The sequence below is a fragment of the Podarcis tiliguerta genome (genome assembly GCF_965153285.1).
Source record: "Podarcis tiliguerta genome assembly, chromosome: 7".
NCBI lineage: Eukaryota > Metazoa > Chordata > Lepidosauria > Squamata > Lacertidae > Podarcis > Podarcis tiliguerta.
Window position 1 is genome coordinate 41144394 of NC_139540.1, and position 18388 is coordinate 41162781.

At 37.9% G+C, this 18388-nt stretch overlaps 1 protein-coding gene across 11 annotated transcripts in view; it reads left to right on the plus strand.

Annotated features, from left to right (window-relative positions):
- Positions 1 to 18388, plus strand: part of TRAPPC8 (trafficking protein particle complex subunit 8) — a 52507-nt gene that overhangs the window by 29698 nt on the left and 4421 nt on the right. For 4 of the 11 annotated variants that reach the window (XM_083451557.1, XM_083451558.1, XM_083451553.1 and 1 more), the window contains 19 exons: positions 105 to 210; positions 1168 to 1188; positions 1967 to 2098; positions 2675 to 2899; positions 4241 to 4349; positions 5668 to 5862; positions 6040 to 6170; positions 6961 to 7035; positions 7555 to 7681; positions 8893 to 9050; positions 9538 to 9977; positions 11160 to 11307; positions 13237 to 13333; positions 13812 to 13880; positions 13973 to 14013; positions 14676 to 14861; positions 15723 to 15824; positions 16477 to 16524; positions 17918 to 18063. In XM_083451557.1, the coding sequence (XP_083307683.1) occupies positions 105 to 210; positions 1168 to 1188; positions 1967 to 2098; positions 2675 to 2899; positions 4241 to 4349; positions 5668 to 5862; positions 6040 to 6170; positions 6961 to 7035; positions 7555 to 7681; positions 8893 to 9050; positions 9538 to 9977; positions 11160 to 11307; positions 13237 to 13333; positions 13812 to 13880; positions 13973 to 14013; positions 14676 to 14861; positions 15723 to 15824; positions 16477 to 16524; positions 17918 to 18063 (2556 nt within the window). Of the gene's footprint in view, positions 1 to 104; positions 211 to 1167; positions 1189 to 1966; positions 2099 to 2674; positions 2900 to 4240; positions 4350 to 5667; positions 5863 to 6039; positions 6171 to 6960; positions 7036 to 7554; positions 7682 to 8892; positions 9051 to 9537; positions 9978 to 11159; positions 11308 to 13236; positions 13334 to 13811; positions 13881 to 13972; positions 14014 to 14675; positions 14862 to 15722; positions 15870 to 15917; positions 16525 to 17917; positions 18064 to 18388 lie in introns of all 11 variants that reach the window. The other 7 variants (XM_083451556.1, XM_083451560.1, XM_083451559.1 and 4 more) reach the window with 3 other exon arrangements.

Genomic DNA, 18388 nt, shown 5'->3' on the forward strand with positions numbered 1-18388 from the left:
ATTCATATACTAATCTGACATTCATATACTAATCTGTCAAGCACTACTGATAAAACATGCATTATAAGATATATGTAACTGGGCTTAAATTTTATGTCTTTTAGGAACATGATGCTGGCAGAGAGATGTGTGCTGCTTAGTGCTGAAGTATTAAAAAGCCAAAGCAAATATTCAGAGGCAGCTGCTCTCCTGATACGTTTAACCAGTGAGGTAAAGAAGATTTCTATTAGCTGGTCTTGTGCTTTGAAATGAGACAGGCTTTCTTTGAACTTTTTCTAATAAATAAATTATAAAATAGAGCTTTCTAGTTGTAATGGCCCTTAGGAAAAAAAGATTATCATGTCAGATGTTGATTCTAACTATTTGCATTCCATTGCATAATGGAATTGTTCTGCTGCTTCTCTTCTGCATCTTGTTAATTTATGGGAAACCCACAGAACTCTAGTTATGACCACAAAATAAGGAAGCCTTTGCCAGTCTGATGCCCTCAGTATGTTTTGGACTTCCACTCTGAAACATCTGGGCAGCACCAGGTTGATGAAGGCTGGAATAAACTCACATCTTGAACATTCTTCTAGCCTTTCTTGAAGGAAAGTTGACAGGAAGTTAAATGTATAGTTTGCAGTATGCTACAATCTGTGATTATGAAGCACACATGGATTCTAGTAGGATAGTATAACTATTGAAGAAACTTTAAGCTACAGTTTTGCTCTTCACATTTTCTTGTATCTCTTAGAATCACACTTTTAGATAGCAGCAGAGTAGTCTTAAAAAGAAGTATAAAACTCCCAAGATGAAATATAAAGACCCCCCCCCCCATCTAGTAGACATGAGATTAGAAAGACCAATAGTGAATACAGTTATTTCGTGTTGTGGATCTGTTAAGATTGTGTGAGGCTACTTTGTATAGGTAACTGAATAAGAGGAATTATTCCTGTGTCATTTTAGAATTGCCCAGAAATTATTTTGAAACCATTTTGAAGTTATGTGAGATGTTTCAGTTATAAATTTAAAAAGTAACAGCTCCTGTTTAGTCTTTCAGAATTACAACTCAAAGTTAGCTTGTAATAGTCCATACTTGTTCCATGTCTTTTTTGCTTTTTGTTTAATTGAAATATGTTAAAGCTTATATTCTTATTTTTTAATTTTTCTGTTGAAAAATGGCAGCAGAGCGCTTGGATGGGAATGGTGAGTGTTAGAAATGTCAGCCTGAGTAGCTGGAGGTTTAGGTAGTGCGTTAAATCTGTTTTTACTCATCTGTATGCCACTGTGTTTTGATATCTGGATATTGATTAAAATACCAGTGTAAGAGAATTTTTTCATGTTGATGATTGTGTGTGGTTCTGGATACTAACATGAACATTACAGCACTGTTGTGCTCATTGGAGAACAGTCCTTATTTGCTGAACTATTGGTAAATGAGACTTAGAAGGAACACTACATTTTTGCAACAAGCTCTGTGGAAGGAAGCTTCTTAAAATGTTTAAGCTTTGAATCATTTTTATATTGTTTCTACAAACATTTTCCATAGGGTTTATTCAGCTCCTTTGTTTGAGGCATCACAAGTACTGAACCAAGGACAAAGGCCATAAAACTTATTTTTTATACCAGCTCACTTTGATCTTTAAAAAGTCAAGCAGAACCAGTGAAATAGAAAATAGTTCACTTTTTGACATGCAGTACAGAAAACATGGTTTGCGATCACTTGAGAAATAATCATCAAGAGTGTTGTACTGTTTGTTGTAGCTCTTTGCAGTGAAATTTGGATGCAACATATTCACTGTTGGCTAGTGAAGATTTATAGAATTGGCATATATTCACTGCATCAGTAATACTATAGAGCCTTGCATTGTTTTTGACTTCAGAGCCTTCTCTGGTAATAGGGAATTTATATTTAGGAATATGGACATCACTGTGCTTTCTGGGTAATTGTAACTTGTCTCTTATTACTCACTGTTTTTAATAGGATTCAGATCTGCGGAGTGCACTGTTGCTTGAGCAAGCTGCACATTGTTTTATAAATATGAAAAGTCCTATGGTTAGAAAATTTGCCTTTCATATGATACTGGCTGGCCATAGGTATAGTAAAGCAGGGCAGGTAAGTTTTCTGTGTTAGGAAATAAGTACATATTCTGTAATTTTCCAATTCTCTTGATAGTGTTTTAGCACCTTTGAAATACTTGATCATTGTTAAATACTGCTTGAGTTGAGTGGAAAGTTTTTTTCTACATCTTGGGAGGGGAAACTCAGAAATGAAATGTTTCCCATTCCATCTACGGAGGAGAACATAGGTAGTTGTATCTCAAGTGCTGGCTACCTTGACACAGGTGGGATTAGCACTCTGTATTGAATTACCAAGACCATTCTTATGCTAGATATTGGGGGACCCTTCAGAGCAGATTAGGAGGGGTACAGGGGAAAGGTAAATTATCGGAAATTGCTTTCCTAGCCATTTGCTGATGCAACCCTTACTATCAGTTTAGGGACACAGTTGGCTTGTGTTGATCTGCCCTTATTTTCCCTAGTATTCAGTAATCTCAGAAAGCTGTTTAAGGTAATGGCTTCTTATATTGACATAAAATATCCTTTTGAACTTTTGGGGTTTTTACTCTTTAGCTCTAAATACATTGGCAGGTGGAATTGTATTTACCGTGCTTCATTTTTTGTCTTTCAGAAGAAGCATGCTTTACGATGTTACTGTCAAGCCATGCAAGTTTATAAAGGGAAAGGATGGTCACTTGCAGAAGATCATATAAATTTCACTATTGGTCGGCAGTCTTTTACACTTCGGCAGCTTGACAATGCCGTATCTGCCTTCAGGCACATTTTGATCAATGACAGCAAGCAAAGTGCTGCTCAGCAAGGGGCTTTCCTCCGAGAATATCTTTATGTTTATAGGGTAAGATGTCAGTTTTTATCCTCAGTGTTCTGCAATTGTCTTTTAACTTTTCCCTGCTTGATACTAAAATGTAAGTTTACCTTACCTGATGACATACACAGAAATGCTATATTGAATGCTTACAGCTCATGTTACTTTATGTAGGGCCACGTCTGGCTAGCATCTCACTGATGCCTGTCAGCTAGCTTCTGTATTAAGCAGTTTGTTCCAAAAAAGATGGTCATTTAGTATGGACACAATATGATGTTCTAAATTCTATCCCACTACTCAAAACTTGTATATAGTAATAAGTATTTGTAAATTGCTATAAACGTTAGTCCTGGTTCAAAGCACTGCATGACTAATTTCATGTATCGAATGGGACTTTGGTGTGTCAAAGAGTTTCTTTTTCCATTTAGTAACCCTTTTCTTGAAACAGTGGAAATTTAAAATGATATTGTATGGGGAATGGCAGTACATGTGTCTGTTGGAATCTGCATGTGTGTGCACCTTATTTGCATCCCCGAAAACATGTTTATGTGAGAGGCAGAACTTTTGCAGGTATCAGTCATATGCTGCCCTGAAAATCTTTGTAAGCAGTTGAACCTCAGAAATAAACACCAACATAAAAGTATCCTTTGAATCCCCAAGTAAAATATTTATTACAAAGAGATAATGAAGAGATTTTTAATCACAAATTAATTAAGGTGGTATAGTTTATATATACAGTTGTGGGTACATTTAACCCAATTTCCTAACACATTCAAAATCCTAATCTAAAGATATGAGAGTACATATCCCATAAGATGAAAGAAAAGTGGTGAAGACGAACAGTTTACTACGAGACTCCCAAGAAAATGGAGATTATGAGCGTTCCTGCAACTTGATAAATATGAGTGCATGATGAAGCCAAGGCACAAAGTCAGGGTCAGGAATGGCCAATACTAAACTAATTCAAAGTACATTAGTACATTCTGTTGCTTATGTAACCCATAATGTTGACTTCTTGTATATTTATGTTAAATGAAATATTAGCTGAAAATATGATAAAAGCATGCTGCTTTTAGCAGCTTTCTTTAAAATTATATTTTAAAAATTCCACAGTAAAAGAAAGTAAATAGACAGTAAAGGGGATACATTAGAAGCTGTTATTTGGATGGTACCATTGCAATTATAAAATGACGCACAGGTTCATAAATTATTGTTTAATTATTTATACATTTTATACTGGAGGGATTTCAAGATATTATTTTTTGCACGCCCCTAAATGCTTCTTGCTTTCTTTAGTTTTGTACATTCCAATTCTCAATATCTAGTTTTACTTGCCAAAAGTTGACCAAGCTCTGCTTTTCTTTCTTGCAGAATGTAAGTCAGCTATCACCTGATGGGCCGTTACCACAGCTTCCTTTACCTTATATTAATAGTTCTGCAACACGAGTGTTTTTTGGACATGACAGACGGGCATCAGAAGGTTAGCACAAAAAAGTGGATTTGTTCTTAAGCCATTTGAGTTCATTAGGATAGCATACCTTAACATAAGGTTGGATTTGTACATGCTATAGAATGAGATGGTAGACTAGACTGTACCACTTCACACTACAGGTGGATATTATATTGCTTTTGTATATACCTCTGCATCAGAAACTTCCTGCAAACAGTAAACTAGCACATCAGGGAGCAAAGTTGAAGCCCAGCCCTTTTCCTGTTGTGCTGGGGTTTGTTTTTCTGTTTTCAGGAATTTTTATTTTTAAGTTTAGATGGGCATTAAAATACATTCTGAAATGCTGCAACCTACTCTACCAAATCAGCATCCTTCTTCCTCATTTTGTAAACTGCTTTGAGGTTTTTCCTACAATCAGGTGGTATATAAGTTTTATGAAATAAATAAATAAATTCTGTTGCATTTTAAGGCCTAATTCTGTGCTATTCAAATATATAGAAAGTGAATGATTTCAGCATTTTCCTTCCTCACCTAAATGCACTTTAACTGATTTAAGATTAATGGGAGTTCTTGCTAATGGACAGATTCAGAAAAACTGAGCCGCCTTTGGTTGCTGTGATTGGGATGCTTTCACATGTAAGCTGCTTTAACTGTGGTAGCACCAGACAATAAATAGTACCTGGGCATTTTTTCCTTTTGCTGCTAGTTTTTCTGCCGCAGTTCCTATGCTAATCATGCTCATTCTCCTAATGTGTTTGAACTATATACAGTCAATCCAAGAGTTAGAACAGTTCTTGCACTAAACACTACAGTCAGGAGTTGCAGTTGTCTTAAAGCTTGGCTCCATCTGTGTGTCCACACAGCCATGACCCACCCCAACCCCGTCCTGGTAAGCTTCAGCAACACTGATGTCAGGAGAGCAGTTTCCATCTCTGCTGCTTCACACCAGCCGCTACTGGATTTTAAACCTATTGTGAGCCTTCTATGCATGACTGTAGTTTAGAATTAGTTCATAAGTTAGAAAAAAAATATTAGCGATTCTGCAGTCAGAAGTTTGGGCTGGCTAGTTCAATATGTGAACCATGGTCCCCTCCCACTGGTTTGTTGATGTCCCTACCCACTTATTGTTCTGGATTTCAGTCTCACTGTCTGTCCTTTGGAGTTCTGCTCCCAGCAACACATACCATCTCTTGAAAATGCACGTATGAAACAAGCGTTTTAAGAAAATTGTATGGTCTTCCAATTGAAAGTTGATTCACCATTTGTAATAAAAACAGAAAAAGTTTTTTGTTTGGTACTCTCTGGTGGACTGAAGTGATTGTGATTTTTTATTATTATTCACAACTAGGTGAAAAACAGGCAGCAACACACATAAGCCTTGATCAAGAATATGACTCTGAATTCTCCTATCAATGGAAGGAACTTGAAGAGCAAGCTGTGGCTGCAGCTAACAAAGGCACAGCACTTTCTAATTTCCAGCCAACACAGTATTGTCTGAATAAGTATTCAGATAACTCTAGGTTTCCACTTGGTGTAGTAGAAGGTAATAAATTTGTACACATTTTTTAAAATGGCACATAAACCTAATATTATTTCAGCAAAGTTGCTTATGGAATAGAATTGCAGTGATAAGCTTTTAAATTATGAATGCCTTGGTTTATTCTCACATCTTATAAGAATAACCTCCCTAAATACATACATTGACTTTTCTTTTTAATAGAGCCAATAACTGTGGAAGTAGCTTTTAGAAATCCTTTGAAAGTTCCACTTCTGTTAACCGACTTATCACTGCTTTGGAAATTTCAACCAAAGGATTACAATTCAAAGAATAATGGAGAAACAAAGGAAGTAGTAAGTGATTTAATCAAGTCCTCTAAGAAGACTTAATACACTACTAGCAATATTTGTATCTCAATTTTTTTTAATTGAAAAGTAAATCAGTGCACGGTTTCATATGTTGATTTTCATTCTACTTAGTTTTTAATCCCCCAGAGATTTTTCACACCCTCCTCTTAGAGGACAAGGTTTAGAATCATGCATGGCCTCTGCTCTTGGAACTAGGAGTCCCACCTCATCAAAGGGAAATTTACCTTCTCATTATTAGAGAGACAATGACTAGTTAAAATTACTGAGACTGAGACTCCCCACCATCACCTTACAGTGGAGAATGGAGGCTTCTGCTTTATATTAGCTGTAGTTTATTGCGTCATTCAAATCCTATACCTTAGTGAAAACAAGCCAACATTATAAATTATGGTTTGAAGTTGGCTTTTCCCCACTAACCATACTTAATATTAGTCATATGTTTGGCAACACAGGAAGCTGTAGTTAATCTAAAAAGAAAGCAAAAGTTTTCAAACATACGGCTACACCAGAGGAGGAAGCGGGGAGCACATAAGTACCCCAGAGAGCACTCTGCTTTTTCTCATAATGCAGAATTTAGTTTAACATTGTGTCCAAACAAACCTGTTACGTAGGATCCCTCCCCCCCCCCCAAGCTATACCTTGGTTTTTGTTTTCGTAAACTATCAAGCTTGAAATAAATTAAAATATAATGTTCTTAGAACCACTATTGGGAACAGTTTGCTACTGAGAAATAATGGTGTACTTAATTGAACATTTTTTTCATAATTTATTTTAGGAAACATCTGGAAAAGATATGATTGGAGCTGAAGTAATATCAGAGTTTTTGATGAACAGTGAAGAAACTAAAATGGTGGGTACTTAATTCTCTCTCTCTCTCTCCACCCCCCCCCCTTAAAAGCAAAAACTTTTCTAGGTCCTCACAAAAGGAGTTAGACATAAAATGCTTTTAAACATTCCTTTTGTGAGGCACTTTGTGGGGGAGGGATTATTTTTCAGTTTTAAATAACTCACTAGTATATAATACCTACTTTTAATAGTGCTTACATTATTTAAGATGGCAGTAGAGAAGCATTGCAGTTGGGATGTTCTTTTCCATGTAAGGGGCATCTGGGCAGCCCTTTAACAATATCTGAACAAGTATGCTGCAGAATTGTAAAAATATAAGAAAAGCAATGGCAAATAGTTTGCCTATGCTACAACGTTGCATTTATTTTCTGAAACACTCCTGTATAAATATGTAAATTGTATTAATCTTGCAGATAGCTTCTTAGAATGGTAAATGTAGATGCTTGCTTTTGTTTAACTAAAATGGCGTTTAAATGTAAAATAACTACACTAGCAACAACAAAAATTTAACATATCTCCACAGGCAAGACTAAAGCTCTTTCCCCATCAAACAGGGGAGCTACACATTCTGGGAGTCGTTTACAATCTTGGCACCATTCAGAGTACTTCAGTGCTAGATGGAGTAGACCCTTCTGTTGTACTGCAAACAGGTATGCCTGTTGTATTTTTATGTCTAGTAACACATGGAATATGGTCCATAGGGCTGGTTCATTCAGTTTTGCCCACTTCTAATGGGATATAGGTATTTCAGTTCATGATTTGTTATCATGACTAGACCATAGTCTTAACACCAAATTTGATACTTCCCTAGGCCATATGAGGGTGATAAGCTAGAGTTCAGGTTCCCTTGTAATATCTAGACCATAGTGGCTCATGCACTCCTGTGCACAAGATGTAGCTCAGAAGCATCCACTTCCATTTTCAACTAACTGCGCTTTATGGCCCATCCTTGAACTGTTTTTAGGATTAACGATGGTTTATTGAAACAAGTAGAATTATTAATCGCAGTTTCAAATTGACTTGTTTTCAGTCTAGGTTTAGAAATAACAAATCATATTTATTTGGAATCTCAGCAAGTGCTTCTGATCTCCTTTTCACTGATGAAACCGGTGCAGGAAAGGGGATGGTGGAATATACAATTCCAAGGATTGTGCGCATAGTTCTAAACTGGGATTTATGTGTTATTACCAACATGGCAATAAAATACTACCTGTAAATATATGTGTCGACATCATGAGATGGCTACATCACATGAAAGAGATTTTCTTACTGCTGCAATGTTGCCTGTTGAACTCCCATATTACTTAGTGAAAGAAAGGGTTTTCCAAATTCCAACTTCACCTTTACCAGAAGTAACATGAAAAGGATGCCACCAACAAAGTCACCAGAAAACAATGGCTCCATTGGATCTGGACTTGTACAAGCAGCAATGTGCAGTGAGATTATCCTGCCCCCTCTTCCAGCTCCAGTAAAAAGCTGCTTCTGAGGACTGGCACAGGTTATTGTGTGGAGGTCTGTAATAAGGGGAAGGAGGTGTAAAAACCTTGTTGTGTGAGCCACCTTCTGCTTATACAAAATGGGATCCAAGCCAATCTGTTGATCATGTTGTAAAGTTAGGTCTAACATTAAAACCTCATCATTTTAACAGCCAGACACACATACCTTTTATGACAACAAAAGGTTTAGTTTCATCATTAAACAAACTTGTTTGAGGAGGGATGATGATGAAGATGGTTTCTTTCAGTGTCAAATTCACTTTTAACAACTGTAAGCTCAACTCAATGTGATCTTAAAAACTAGCTCAATTTTTTATTATCTGCTTACTTGTTGTTCCTCAATATCCTGTTGGTTTTCTTTTCAGGAAAATTTATCTCTAATGGAATGTCAGTACGGGGGCGACAAGATTTAGAAATCCAGGGCCCTCGTTTGAATAGCACAAAAGAAGAGAAAACATCTATTAAATATGGACCTGATCGACGTTTAGATCCTATCATTACAGAGGAAATGCCTTTGCTAGAGGTACAGCTAATCATTGTCAACATTGTCAAATATGTAACAGCTGCTTTTGAAATACATAGTTGTTTCTTCCAGTTTTTCCTTTATTACTCTGTATCAGATTAAACTTGTTAAGTTATAGTGCATAGAGTTGAAATTTGAAGCCCTGTTAAATTTAATTCAAGTGTAAAAGAGTGTAAACTGTAAAAGAGCATGATGCTTCTTCTTCCCCAGACTTATTGCACTGAAATGTGTATTTTTTCTAAGGTTGGCTGATTACAGCTTTCTGAGAAAAAGAAAAAATATTTTGATTTCTTGTCACTTTCTACGTGGTACTCTTTTCATGTTAATTTTAGTAAAGGTGAAAATGGAATTTGGAAAACCACCTTTACGTGGACTTGATTCTGCAGAAATTATTTCTATTGATAAATATGGACAAATAAGTTAGTCCTGCCTTAATGAACTTTGTCAGTTTGTCAAAATGTGTTCCTATGTTTCTCTTCCAATGCAGGTCTTCTTTATAAATTTTCCTACAGGGCTGCTTTGTGGAGAAATCCGAAAGACATATGTAGAGTTTATGAATGTAGGCAAGTGTCCTCTGACTGGAGTGAAAGTTGTATCTAAACGGCCAGAATTCTTTACCTTTGGTGGCAGTAGCGCTATTTTAACACCACTAAGCCCTTCAGCATCTGAACACTGTAGCGCTTACAAGACTGTTGTTAAGCATTCTACCTCCCTATATTCGCTGACGTCCTCGGCTGATTCTTCAGACTTTGGGGTTGGAACAGGATGTCAGCCAGAAGTGATAGATGTCCCCCTTCCTGATTCTGTACTGCTCCCTGGAGCTTCAGTACAGCTTCCCATGTGGTTACGTGGTCCAGATGAAGAAGGTGTCCATGAAATAAACTTCTTGTTTTACTATGAAAGTATTAGGAAACACTCAAAAATGTGGTAAGCTTAACTATCTTCCTTACTTCTGAGTTAAGTGGAGTTTTGTTGGGGTGGATCCAGACATGTCCCTCCCCAAACAGCAGGATGTCAGCCTGGAAGATCTTTCTGCAGAGTGTCCTATTAGCTTATAACAACAGTTTTATTATTGGCTGTAATGTTGAATCCCATTCAATTGGTTATATGCAGACACTTTTGCATGGGCAGAAACCTATATCCTTTTCATTTATTTAATGTGTAGAGCCAGTACTTCCTTTAAATTACATGTCTGGGTAGGTTACAAAATTTTGGGGTAGAACAGATGCAATACCATTTTTAATCAAATGACTGCTTATAGTCTTCAGATTCTGGATGAACATGAGTATTATCATTGGGTTTAATTCTAAGCACGCAGATGAATGTATTACATGGAAAACTGGATTTATTTATTATTTAAATTTTAATGCTGCTTTTCCATATACATATGCTTAAAAGTGGCTCACAACAGAACAAAAATGAAAATCAATACAATGTTACGGTCGCAAATGACAAATCATTTCAAAACATAACATGGCAGTCCAACAAATAACTGTTTGATTAGATTAAGTTAGCATTTTAAAGTTGTCATAAAGCAAACTCACAATGAAAACATAAAAATCTATATATTTTGAAATAAAAGAATTCTATGCACTTATACATTTGGACACCTCTTAAAACACCTCAGCTACATTTGGCATGAGGCCATGGAGTAGGTTTTTGTCTATTTTTGGATACCAGTGGATACCATTTTGTAACAAAATGGCAGACTACACAGCAGTGTACCACATAGAAAAACAATATACCATAAAATAATATAAAATTCAGAATAAGTGTAAATCACAATGATCAACAGCACACACCGCTGGGATCACAGTTCAGGGAAGGCCTCTGTGATTTTTAAAAAAAGTATTAAGCAAGCACCTGAAGTTAAACGGTTATTGCTTGCCTACTATTAGTAGGAACGGAGTCCAATAAGGCAGGTGGCATCAGATATGTGGAACTTTTTAGAGTGAAATGAAACTTGATGCAAAGTGGGCATGTAGATGCATCAGAGCGAATTTCCCCTCATTTTTAATGCAAACCACCTTAGTGAACAACTTCCTGGTGCTGAAGTGCATGTGAGGGAAATACAAAGGTGGTGAAATGTTACATATTTTCTCTTTCCAGTCACAGAGTATTGAGACATACTGCCGTTATTTGTACCAGTCGATCACTGACTGTACGAGCTACCGTATATCGAAGCAATGCTCTTGAGGATGAAAAAGGTGATGGCGACAATATGCTAGTGTTTGTGGATGTGGAAAATATCAATACCGTAAGTCTGCTTAGAACTCGGTCCAACAGTGATTGTATTTTTAAATTGAAGCTTGCTGTCCTCAAAGAAAATGTTGGGAGTGTGTAAGATATCCGTAGGTGGGATAAGAATGCACACACCCCTGCTTGAAGGCAGGATCGTAGAACCTTTAAAGGAAGTTGTTGTTCCTTCCCCTGGAGCTTCAGTTTGCTCAGAGCACATTGCTTATCTTTGTCTTCTCTAACTTTGACTTGTAAATATATATTTATAGATCTGTGCAGGGACGTGGGTGGCGCTGTGGGTTAAACCACAGAGCCTAGGACTTACCGATCAGAAGGGCGGCGGTTCAAATCCCCGCGACGGGATGAGCTCCCGTTACTCGGTCCCTGCTCCTGCCAACCTAGCAGTTCGAAAGGACTTCAAAGTGCAAGTAGATAAATAGGTACCACTCCGGCGGGAAGGTAAACGGCATTTCCGTGAGCTGCTCTGGTTTGCCAGAAGCGGCTTAGTCATGCTGGCCACATGACCTGGAAGGTGTACGCCGGCTCCCTCGGCCAATAAAGCGAGATGAGTGCAGCAACCCCAGAGTCTGTCACGACTGGACCTAATGGCCAGGGGTCCCTTTACCCTTTACCTATAAATCTGTGCATAGTGTCTTAAAACTTATTTTCAAAAACTAATTTTACTGGATTGAAAGTTCAGAACAGGCATAGGCAAACTCGGCCCTCCAGATGTTTTGAGACTACAATTCCCATCATCCCTGACCACTGGTCCTGTTAGCTAGGGATGATGGGAATTGAAGTCCCAAACATCTGTAGGGCCGGAGTTTGCCTATGCCTGGTTCAGAATAAAGTAATTTTAGTATCATTCCCTGTCCTATTGAACCTTTGGCAATGCAGACGTTTAACTTCTAACAGTATCTAGGGTAGGGTAAATTTAGAAATGTCACTTTGTAGTATTCAGCTTCATTATGCATAATTAAAATAATTGGCCTGTTCTGAACCTCTTCAGACATCATTTTGTCTCTAGGGGTCTAGCTTGGGAGAGATTGGAGTGTGCTTCTGCCAAATGGGCCTCCACATCTGTACCTCAGTTGGTTTCCTATGGAGGGAAGTGAATAACCAGATGTAAGAGATTCTGTGCCTTTGTTCCTCTGAGATTAAAATCTCTATACAGAGGGTTTAAACTTGCAGTGTTAAGAGAGATCTCCACATTCAAATGAATGCAGGATCTTCTGATTCAGTTGCTTTCTTTCATCCACAACGAAGGGAGTGGAGGAACAAGCTGACAACCTTAAGGCCCACTTCTAGACTCTCTCCAGGCATGAACCTGGCGAGGTGGAGATAATGTGCTTAAGCAGGGCTTCGTTTATTTCGTTTTTTCAGTGGACAGATTAAAATAGGTGTGGAAAACGTGAATAATGAAATCTGGAAGATCTTCAGGTGCCACGACTCACACTCTCTCTTTTTATATGTAAACTTTACATGAGTTACTAACTCTTGCAATGTATTAAATTCTATTGAGCAAATGCAGCCAGAGTTGAATTAGGGACAATTAGGTATCCTTAAAGGATACACCGGCTTAAAGTACTTCCTGACAGGGCCTTTTATGGCAAGCAGGCCATTGAGATTTGATTTTTCTGTGTGCATGTTTGGCATGTTAGATTGTGTACATACATGTTCCTCACCCCACAATCATAGATTGCTGTCCAATACTAGTGGGTGAAATTTGATGGGATGTTTCTGGAGGTTTTTTTTTTTTGTCCCTACACTGTCCTTTTTCTGTTCTGGAAGCACCATTTTGTGAATTGTCCTGATCTAACCTTTTCAGAAAGATGCATGAATAAAAATACTAAATATTTTGAGTAATATCAAGCTATTGAACATTTTCTAATATATGACTTAAATAATTTTTCATCTCTTATCTCTCTTTTCGGTGCTTGCTTATTAGAGTGAAGCTGGTGTAAAAGAATTTCACATAGTGCAAGTATCTAGTAACAGCAAGAACTGGAAATTACAGGAATCCATAAATCTGTCTGAAGACAAAGGTTTGTGAATTGCAGAAGTAGATATGGTAGTTCAAATTGTGTTTTGTATAAATGTTTAGGCTTGGATCCTAAGAACTGCAAGTTCAGCTCATCAAATGGAACTTTCCTGCTTCCTTTTGACTGCAGCTCCCTGCCCCCCAAAAACTGTTCCTGAGGGTCTGTAGGACCTTATTTAATGTGGGGGGAGGGGGAGGGAACAGTAGTTGTACTTGGGAAGTGATGGGAAAGTTCTGGGCCAGAAAAGTTCTGGACCAGAAATTGTAACATGTCACAAGTAAAAGATTTAGAAGCACAAGAAGAATTTTTGTTAAGTACTTGAAGAAGAATAATAGTATTACCCTAAAACACACACACACACACATACACGTTTGTGATTATGCTGTTGTGTGTAAAATATGTGAGCTTAGCAATTATGATGTTAAAGTGTAAACTTATAAGACATGAGAAGCAATCCATATTTGGTCATTCCTTCTATCAGATATTAAGCTGGCTAACAGAGAGAAAGGAAAACTGTGCTTGAAAGCAGTAAGATGCAGGCATTCAGTAGGTAAGTATTCAGTTTTTTGGAGTATAATATTTCTATAATTAAATCTTCATTCATTTTTATGGGCTAACATTTTTCTCCTTTTTCATTTGTAGAAAATTATACATTTGCAGATATCGTTTTTGGACGTGAACAGGTATACATGTCATTTTTTTAAATGCATTTATACAGTGGTGTAATATAACCACATGAGCAAAGCATTTATTCCAATAAATGATCTTCGGTGATGGGGGAAAAAAACCTTGCTAAATCTAAAACACAGAAAAGTCAATGGTCCAAGTACCCATGTACTGAATAATAAAAGTAAAAATAAAGTATTGATATATTTTATGTAGTTACTCACAAAGCTCAGGAGCGCTAATGTGCCTAAAGGCATTTTAAAAACATGTGATAATTACTCAGGTACAATCACATTCTCTCTTCCACATTGTATATACAGTTTTAGACGTAAGCAGAATATGACCACAATCAATGTGCACGTCCGAATATTTCTTGGCCTGTGTTCAGAACAACTCTGCTGAACTGAACTGCTTTTTAAAAGTGCAGTGTGCGAGTGCACAATTACAAGCATACAGTGGTACCATTTGCCTTTTTAAATGAAATTCTTGCAGTAAATCCCCAGACTGTTTCAGTACTGGAGGAACATGATGAACCATTTGGGGTTTCTGTGGAATTACTATTTGAGAGGCAACCTCTGAATGCACATCACTCTTGGGTTACAGTTTATAGTCTGTTTTTTAAACAAATATTTTACTGGCTATTTCTGAAGAACAACACCTCTGTTCCTTTTTTTCATAGATAATCAGTTCAACCAGTCCATGTGCGGATTTCTTTTTCCGAAGTTTATATTCTGACTTAAAAAGAACTCGATCACAGCAAAGTGTGCACACATCACAAGGAGCTGCAAAACCATCTCCTGACAATGCTGTCAGACTAATACAGAAGTGCAGTGAGGTGGATTTGAACATCATTGTACTTTGGAAAGTATGTATAAAATATAAAACATTTCCACAGATAAGCAAAGCAGTACAACCTAAGCATACAAAACAGGAGAGATGCTGCTTAATGTTATTGACTGACACAGACCTAGGAGACTGGGGCCATATTAAAACACTTCCTAAAGGATAGCATTATCAGCCCCTGGTGAATGTGTCTGGAGATGAAGTTCAACAATTGGACTGTATCAGAGAACACCCTGTTTCCAGTAATGGCCCACTTAACTACATGTTTTTAAATATGCCATTTTAAGGGTTCTTTATAAATGTGTTTAGGGACACGGGTGGCGCTGTGGGTTAAACCACAGAGCCTAGGACTTGCCAATCAGAAGGTAAGCGGTTCGAATCCCCGCAACGGGGTGAGCTCCCGTTGCTCGGTCCCAGCTCCTGCCCACCTAGCAGTTTCGAAAGCACATCAAAGTGCAAGTAGATCAATAGGTACTGCTCTGGCGGGAAGGTAAATGGCGTACTGTATGCTGCTCTGGTTCGCCAGAAGCGGCTTAGTCATGCTGGCCACATGACCCGGAAAAACAGTCTGCGGACAAACGTTGGCTCCCTCGGCCAATAAAGCGAGATGAGCGCTGCAACCCCAGAGTCGGTCACGACTGGACCTAATGGTCAGGGTTCCCTTTACCTTTAGCTTATAAATGTGTTTAATAACCAAATAAAAGTATTGGGATGGCTATACTCTGTTAACACTACTCAACAATATATTTTACAATAGATCTATAACAGGTTATTATTTTAACCATATTTGTGTCCATTCTTACTTGTTAGTATTTGGAAAATTCCTGTTACACCTTACAATTTTGTTTATGTTGTGATCTTTTTCAACCTTTTCCTCAAACAGGCATATGTGGTGGAGGATAACAAGCAACTCATTTTGGAAGGACAGCATCATGTTGTGCTTCATACAGTAGGGAAGGAGGCATTTTCTTTCCCTCAAAAACAGGTATCATGGAAGAATTACTTTTTTTTGTTTTTAAGATAAGCAAGGGTTTGTTTTTTTTATCTTGATATTTTATTAAGGATTTTCTTGTTTAAGGGTTTGTTTTTTACACACAAGCTTTATTGCAGTCCATAGACCCAAAATACACAGTACAATAGTATATATCAACAGTTATTAAGGTGTAAAATCGGCCTTGCTAGCATTTTAATAGATGAACTTTGAGAAATATTTGGGGGGGAGGAAATCTCCTTGACCAGATGGATTTCAGGCAGAATTCTATAACATAGTATATATTTGAAGTTCCATTATGAAGAACACAATGAATGTAGGAGTACTGAGATACTGCCGAACGCTTGGAATGAAGGTTGATCTAGGGTGCTGCATGGGGGGGATGTGAAGATGGGCTATTGTATTAAACTGTTTTCTTGAAGCATGTCTAAATAAAAGTTATTTTGAGTCAAGTGCAAACATAATGATGACTTCCTTCCACCTATAGATCATGACTCAACCTCAGAAAATGTTTCCTCCCTAGTGCACATATTAACCACGATTAAGGCCAGCCAGGATTTCCCTTAGCAAAGGATCTTTAACTTTAATTAGCATATTTGTGGATGGTGGAATATATTATCTTGCTCTTATACCTTTGTTTTTTTAGGGTTTTAAAAAAATACTCGGGAATTCTGACTGGGAAGACTTGGAACAGGTATGGGAATCCAGGGGAAAGATACATTTCTGTAGTGCTGTATGGTCACCATTTCTGTTATCTGTTTTAATAACCTGCTGTTATCTCATCCTCCCTCCTCACCAAACAAGCTGGGTGTCACCACAAATAGCTTGATCTCTGCTTTTGACTTTCTTGGCTTTGAATAAATTCTTGGGAGGCTTGACACTCACACTGCTCTTAAAATTCTATTCTCCATGTAGGAAATTTATATATACTCTTTTCCCACCCCCTCCCCAATTTGTGCATAAAGTGATGTAGAGAATGACCCTACACCAGATTAATAAGAATTGAGTTCTTTCATGAGTAAAAGTATTTGGGGTTAGGTTGTTCTTATGCTTAACTATAGTGTCATTTCCCCCCACAAGGCTTAACTTTCGGTAGCCTGTGCAATCCTTTCAGAGGCAGTGTAACACAATAATCTGTCCCAGTGAGCAGTAGAGGTGCCATATTCTCCACTATCTGCAACTTCCAGGTTAACCTCAAAGGCACATAAAGTGCCTTTCAGTTATTTTCTCTGGAGGTTACTAGCACATGAACAACAGTAGTCAATCTGGCCCAGTCCAAAAATGGGTCATAGATGTCTTACCATCCCAAGTTGGTAAAAAGCACTTGTAGCCACTGAAACCACCTGGGCCTTCATTCACAAGGTGACACTGAAAAGACAAAGTTATTAGGTATTTTTAGTCCAGGAAGTATGAAGAGAACCCATACTGGACACAGTTGCAGTCCTCTGGAAGGAACAAGTTTGTAGCTTGTGGGGTAGTCCTGGATCCAGTACCGTCACTTGAGGCCCAGGTGGTCTCAGTGGTGAGGAGTGCCCATTTCCAGCCCTGCCTGTTTTGCCTGGTGTGGCCCATTTTGGGCAGAGATAGTTTGGCCATGGTACTCTATACTCTCGTAACTTCCAGATTGGATGATTATTGCAATTTATCCTATGCAGGGGAGGCCTTGAAGATAACTTGGAAACTTCAACTGGTCCAAAGTGCAGTGGGTAGGGTTGCCTTTAGAACTCATCTAACCACTTTTCTTCAGCATACACATTGCCACTTTGTTTCTGGGTACAATTCAAGTTGCTCATGCTAGTGTTTAAAGCCCTAAATGACTTAGGCTCCAAATAACTGAAAGATTGCCTCCTTCCCTATAGTTCCTCCCGGGTGTTAAGATCAGCAGAGGGCGCCCTCTTGGTTGTTCCATCTCCTGTAGAAGTTTGATCGTATTGGACATTTCTTCTGCATTTGTTTTAAAGAAAGAATCAAGGAACAGTTTTTTCCTCTTACATGATTTGAATAAAATCTCTTATGTATTTCTCACATGTGGGATGGAGTTCTTCTTGATTTTATATGACTTTGCTTATTTAACACTTGTATTCCAGGAGTCAACAGAGATAGGGCTCTTCAATTTTTTCCGGCCAGAAAACACATCGGTACCTGCTAGGCCATCTCTGGATCAGTTTTCCAACCTTATTAAAACTAGTCTTCATTATCCAGAAACCTATAACCACCCATTTCATCAAAAAAGGTTTGAATGCTTCTTGGCTCTAATTTAAGGAATTTAGATATTGTTGAATGTGATGCAACTAGTCTTCAGTGGAAGAACTATGCAGTGCAGCACCAAACTACAAAGAATGAAAAGAAATGACCATTGTAATAGTTAAAAGCTGGTGTAACTCTTTTTTGCTGACATAAATTCTGCTGGGTTGCTAGGTCACATGATCAAGCTGAATGGTGTAAGGATCCACAATAAGTTGACCCTGCCTGGTCCTGCCCCCACCATTCCCCCAGGATGCCCATTTTCAGGACTTATGCTGGTGTAAATTCTGTTGGTCCTTCTGGCTGAGCTGAAG